We start from the raw sequence: 6,585 nt of genomic DNA, 5'->3' as shown, positions 1-6,585 counted from the left end.
ACTTGTTGAATTCGTAAGGGCCTCAGTTTAAGGCCAGGCAAACGCCTCTTTTCTAAATAAAAAAAAGACGCGCACAGCGAGTCAGCGATCACGCAAGTAATGCTCGCAAGCCTAAAGTGACCTGCACGGAGTGATCTGCCTACATGCAATTTGTGCCCCGTGCTCAGCATGGAGGAGATCGGGACGCATGAAGGTTTTGGCTTTTTTCTCCGCCTTCTGCGGCGTCCTTGAAATCGTTTGCGTAAACGCCAACACCCAAGCTCAACGTTGGTGTTTAAGTAGCTCGTTTGCACCCCCACGTTTTTGATGGGTAGGACAGGATTTGAAGGAAAGCAACACCCATTTGCCAGCATGAAGGTTTCGGCGTTTTTCTCCGCCCTCTGCGGCGTCGGGCTCCTCCTAGCTCTCAATGGTAAGCATTTGCGTAAACTTTTCTATAAGCACTGGTCTTTTCCTCATTACATCAATCTGATCGTTGTCATCTGTTTTGCATGCACGGCGGCCGGATCAATTCTAGCTGCCAGCGTGGAGTGTGCTCGGCACACGTCGTACACGCCGCAAACCTTGTTCGTGTTCGGGGATTCGTTCGCCGACACTGGGAACCTTCCGCCAACAAAGGGCAACTTTGAGATGTCGCGCCAATGGAAGGCTCCCTATGGCATGTCAAACAGAGTCGACGGATCGGGTCGGCGGCAACAACATGCAACCGGCCGCTTCTCCGACTTCATGGTTCAATCCGATTTCATCGGTGCGCTACGTACTAATATCTACTAATCTTGATCGCATGCACTACCTATCAGATGCATGCGTTAGTCAATCTATATGTGCACTTTTAGTATGAACATTCACTTTGTCATTGCAGCGAAGATGCTGGGTCTTCCCCAGTCCCCTCCGACATACCTTAGCACGCCAGATCTCCACTGCGACCCGTCGGGCATGAACTTTGCCTTTTATGGCGCCGGCATGTTCCGCTTTCCCGGAGAGATGATGATGATGAGCGTTAGCGAGCAGGTCGACGTATTCGAGAGCATGATCAAAGACGGAACTATCTCGCATAACCACGTAACTCACTCTGTCGCACTCCTCGCCGTCTCTGGCACCGACTACAACCGCTTCAACGTCAGCGGCTTCAGCTCCGTGAGTCCCAACTCCCAATTAAGCAGGAGAACGCAACACGTTAAGTTTCCGTATTGATCAAACCGTATATATTGTCTGTAGCTTACCAAGTTTTCATGTAGGCGACCGATTGCATCGAGAAAGAGACGACCGAGATCATTGCGATCACCCAGCGGCTGCAAAACCTTGGAGTGAAGAAGATTCTGGTGAACAATCTGCAGCCTCTCGGCTGCACTCCATTCTGGTGCAGGCCGACCCTCTACCACGAGTGCGACGAGTTTGGCAATGTCATTGCGTTCGTGCACAATAAAAAGCTGAAACATAAGCTACCAAGGAACAAAGGTATCTTCATAGTCGATATGTACACCGCCTTCAACAACATCATCGCTGACCATGGTATGTACATTTGCGTCAGCATTTTATGATCAGCACATATTGTTCTGATTGTTTGCTCTGTAACTTGGTTAATCTGTACATGAAGGTTCGAAGTCGTACAAGCAGTTTGAGGCGGGGCGGAAGCCGTGCTGCGAGGGCTATGGTCCTAGGGTCTACTGTGGAGAGCAGCATCCTGACACGGACTATCTTTTCTATCTATGCAAGGACCCAAGCAAACGTTTCTTCTGGGACGATACTCATCCCACACATGCCGGCTGGGAGGCCGTTATGAAGCAGCTTGAAGAACCCATCAAAGAGTTCTTAGGGGTTGTCTAGAAGTTTGGTCTTTAGCGTAAAGAAGTGATGAAGCAATATTCCATAAGTAGTGGCTCTGGCCAAAATGATGTCAGCTGAGTAGTAATTCATGTGTTTGAATGAAACTAGCAACGTGCCTCGGCATTTGTCGCACCTAGATTGCTACTAGCAAAGCCCGCGCGGCGGCACGCCGCGCCCATCGATATGGTGTCTCTATACATATTATGTTTGCTATTTACAGTAAGTTTTATTAATTTAAGACAGGAGAATCCTGTATGTAAAAATATGGATGTAGTAAGATAACCTAGAAAGAGGCATATTTGTTGCCATCATGCATCCTGCATGTGGATAAACAAGGAAATACATGTTGATACATCTTTGATACGGTTCATTATCCTTGCCGTACGTGGCGCGTTCTACAAAGCAACGCGTATGCGATGATGCTGTTACAATAAGAAGATGCCCGGATGATCATACTTTCAATAGAGCACACATTTGTATTCTCGAGCGGTCAGTACATGCATGCATTCTACATGCTGGCCCATCAAAATCATTACATTACGACACTATATAACACACCAACCATCATCTATAGGTGTAGGATAACTTCTTTGTAGACTACATTTCTTGTTTAGGAAGCTGGACATCCATGATCATCCTCAACCAGGAACTTGGGACCACCACGTGAAGTAACACGCGACACTGCAACAAACAATTGTCCGTGCGAAAATACAGGCTCTCGTAGATACACGCACACCTTAGATAACTTACTTGCAAGAAGATAGGTCGCATGAAATATTGAATTATAAAGAAAGCAGACACATGCACGTTTACATCAGCCTACACAACTGCATGCACGCACTGTCTAATCACTGGAAAGCCAGCTCGAAGGAACTGCTAATCCTTCGACAAAGCACCCACCAAACATATTTTTTTCACAAGAAATAGTATGATGCAATCCACTGGAAACACATGCACGCAGTCTCATCAACATACACAGCTGCATGCATGCATGCACTCACAGATCACGGTAACATTTTTCTAAACAAATGTTGTCGCGTCAACTCACCGGCAACAAAATCAACAGGACGCTTTCCTAAACGAATCTCTCGGCGCCGACGGCGCAATTCACCAGCGGACGAACTCTGAGCTCTAGCCCCTGCAGAAATCGACCAAACAAACACCTGATCATACATCGAATACGCCAGAGAGATTAACAAAAGGCCATCGGTTAAGCCAAACACACCAGCAGATGCGGAGCCAGCGGGATGAAAACCATCCAAACGACCACCATGCAAATAACTGATCATCGGGTAGGCGGCCACCAATAGCACCCTCCGCCATGCAGTGGCGGAGCTTCAAAGAGATCTTAGGAGGGGTGAAGCTACAACACTTTTTCATACCAAATCGTAGAACTGCCCCAAATTGTAAGGATTGAATAAATTATATGTGAAGTGTCGATCTTGCATATCATAAAATTTGCAATTCTTCAAAAGGGTCCGCATAAGACATAGCTTCAAGTCTGCTCACCGCATCATCGCTTTGATTAGGTGGATATTGCCAAATATGTGGACACGTACAATGCTGGATGCTGTTCCAAGAATTCAATCCCTTGAAATAAGATTTTAATTGTCTGAGTTTGATGTCATTGTTCTTTATAACTTTGATGTTCAAACTGGAGCAACAAGACAGTTGGTCGACCACTCGGTCAATGTTGGTTCATTAGCTTCACATTCATCTCTATTTCTTTTGTATAAAATGAATCAGTTGTATATTAGTATTCCCCTTAACCATCGCTAGCTTGGGTTCTTTAGGCTGTAAACAACAAATTTATTTAGTCCAAAATATCTGACCTAGTTAGAACTTCTCCCCACCAATTAAGATGCAGCAGGAAACTATTAATCGAATTGGTTAAAATTACGGACTGGAGAGGGTGAGTAGACTGCTGCTCACTGGCTCACCTCGCGGAGCGCCGATGTCGCCCTGATATTGAGCGGGGCCGTGACGAGGCGTTGAGGCCTCTGGCCATCTGACGGTCGGGAGAACGGACGCCCGTGGCGGCCGGCCCGCCGTGCCCCACACCCGAACGCATCTGCCCTAGCCCCAGGCCCAGCCGGTCGCCGTTAGCCAACGCCAAGTTCGCGCAAGGTCTAGACGAGAAGAACAGAGCTGGTCGGGTTGCTGCTGGCTGTTGGCCTCATTAGCATTTTTTAGTAGATAAATGGGGCTTATTAGTTATGGGCTGCAGTGCTATTACAGGGTACTAAAAAAAGTTCAATTTTGCTGGGGGCGACCGCCTAGGTTCGCCCCATGAAGCTCCGCCGCTGCCGCCATGGGTGCGCCATGACCTCGTCTACGACCAACAACAGCCCCACGGATTTTAGGAGGACGGCCCGGACGGCGAAGGTGTTAACGTATAACTTTGTATAGCTAATCTCACGTATTCTGTTTGCATACGGTTGTACATGTACACGTATAGGGTTTATTTCTTGGTCTTCAGGACTTGTAACTCTGCGATAAATATATAAGCCGATCGCCCCTTGAGAGGCGTCTTCCCTCAAACTGTTTCACTTTTATATGGTATCAGAGCCAAGAGGTCTTGAGTTCAAGACCCGGCTACCGCAATTAAATTGCATCCCACTTTCGGTCCACGTTTAGGCCTCAGGAAGCCACACGTGAGGGGAGTGTTGACGTATAATGTGCTACCTAGTCTCTTCCATCAGATCGGTCTTTTGGTTGCATTGGCTAGAGCATGCACTTCTACATGGAATCAGAGCGAGAGCACCGTCAGCACCCCGCAGCTCCTTCCCCCTCCCCAGGCCGCCGCCATGTCGACCTCCCCCTCCACCTCCTCTGCACTCGGGGCCTCCACCTCATAGACGCTCGGGACGCAGACCGCCAGGGCCATGACCCCATCCATCGCGTCGCCGGTGTCCCAGGCCGTCCATGTCGCCAGCGTCAAGACGCATGTCCCCGTCGTCCTCGACCTCCAGAAGTCCAACTATGCCAAGTGGCGTATGCTCATCACCGTCCTCCTCGGCAAGTATGACCTCACCGGCCACATCTCCGTCATCACGCCGCCGGAGGCCCGCACGGCCGATTGGCAACGTCAGGACTTCGTCGTGCGCTCGTGGATCTACGGCTCCATCAGCGAGGACATCCTCGACACAATCATGGCCCAAGATCAGACCGCGTACAAGGCCTACGCGCTGATCCGCGCCGTCTACCTCGAGGCGGAGTTCCGGGCCCTCGTCCAAGGCGACCTCACCATCACCGCCTACTGCCATCGCCTGAAGGCCCTTTCCGACGCGCTCGCGGATGTGGGGCAGCCCGTGACCGACCAAACCCTGGTCCTCACCTGTCTCCGGGGGCTCAACCCCCGCTTCTCCGACATCACCACCCTCGTCACGATGCAGGTTCCGGCTCCCACCTTCCTGCAGACGCGCTCCATCCTTCTCCTCCGCGAGAACCAGCTCGCCAACGCCGCCCCGGGCAGCCCCGTGCCGTCCCAAGTAGCCCTCTACAGCAACACCACCGGCTCCTCCACTGGTGGCAATTCCGGCGGCAATGGCGGCCAAGGCGGCCGCTGGTCGAAGAAGAAGAAGAAGAACGGCGGCGGGGGCGCCGCCAACTCCAACCCTACCTACCCCGCCGCCGTGCCCGGACCGTGGATCTGCTTCAACCCCTACTGTGACGCCCCCGATTTGACCGTACACTAATCATGCACGCAAATGTGTACGACCAAGATCAGGGACTCATGGGAAGATATCACAACACAACTCTAAAAACATAAATAAGTCATACAAGCATTATAATACAAGCCAGGGGCCTCGAGGGCTCGAATACAAGTGCTCGATCATAGACGAGTCAGCGGAAGCAACAATATCTGAGTACAGACATAAGTTAAACAAGTTGCCTTAAGAAGGCTAGCACAAAGTAGCAACGATCGAAAAGGCAAGGCCTCCTGCCTGGGACCTCCTAACTACTCCTGGTCGTCGTCAGCGGCCTGCACGTAGTAGTAGGCACCTCCAGTGTCGTAGGTGTCGTCGTCGATGGTGGCGTCTGGCTCCTGAACTCCAGCATCTGGTTGCGACAATCCGGTATAGAAAGGGGAAAAGAGGGAGAAAAGAAACCGTGAGTACTCATCCAAAGTACTCGCAAGCAAGGAGCTACACTACATATGCACGGGTATATGTGTAAAGAGGCATATCAGTGGACTGAACTGCAGAATGCCGGAATAAGAGGGGGATAGCTAGTCCTGTCGAAGACTACGCTTCTGGACAACTCCATCTTGCAGCATGTAGAAGAGAGTAGAATGAAGTCCTCCAAGTAGCATCGCATAGCATAATCCTACCCGGCAATCCCCTCCTCGTCGCCCTGTTAGAGAGCGATCACCGGGATGTATCTGGCACTTGGAAGGGTGTATTTTATTCAGTATCCAGTTCTAGTTGTCATAAGCTCAAGGTACAACTCCGGGTCGTCCTTTTACCGAGGGACACGGCTATTCGAATAGATAAACTTCCCTGCAGGGGTGCACCACATAACCCAACACGCTCGATCCCAATTGGCCGGACACACTTTTCTGGGTCATGCCCGGCCTCGTAAGATCAACGCGTCGCAGCCCTACCTAAGCACAACAGAGAGGTCAGCACGCCGGTCTAACCCTATGCGCGCAGGGGTCTGGGCCCATCGCCCTATGCACACCTGCACGTTGCGAACGCGGCCGTGAGCAGACCTAGCAACCCACACGATCACGGCGGTTACGTCAAAGCGGTCCAA

At 50.8% G+C, this 6,585-nt stretch overlaps 1 protein-coding gene across 1 annotated transcript; it reads left to right on the top strand.

Moving 5' to 3' along the window:
• Window positions 1–223: 223 nt before the first annotated feature.
• Window positions 224–1,963, top strand: LOC123050368 (GDSL esterase/lipase At5g03610). Its single transcript, XM_044473171.1, has 5 exons — window positions 224–412; window positions 518–748; window positions 863–1,137; window positions 1,239–1,512; window positions 1,598–1,963. Exons 1-5 carry the CDS (start codon window positions 307–309, stop codon window positions 1,825–1,827), a joined length of 1,116 nt encoding a protein of 371 aa, XP_044329106.1. The 5' UTR covers window positions 224–306; the 3' UTR covers window positions 1,828–1,963.
• The last annotated feature ends 4,622 nt before the right edge of the window (window positions 1,964–6,585 follow it).

Source organism: Triticum aestivum, chromosome 2D (genome assembly GCF_018294505.1).
Source record: "Triticum aestivum cultivar Chinese Spring chromosome 2D, IWGSC CS RefSeq v2.1, whole genome shotgun sequence".
NCBI classification, from domain to species: Eukaryota; Viridiplantae; Streptophyta; class Magnoliopsida; order Poales; family Poaceae; genus Triticum; species Triticum aestivum.
This window is presented reverse-complemented; position numbering and strand designations above follow the sequence as displayed.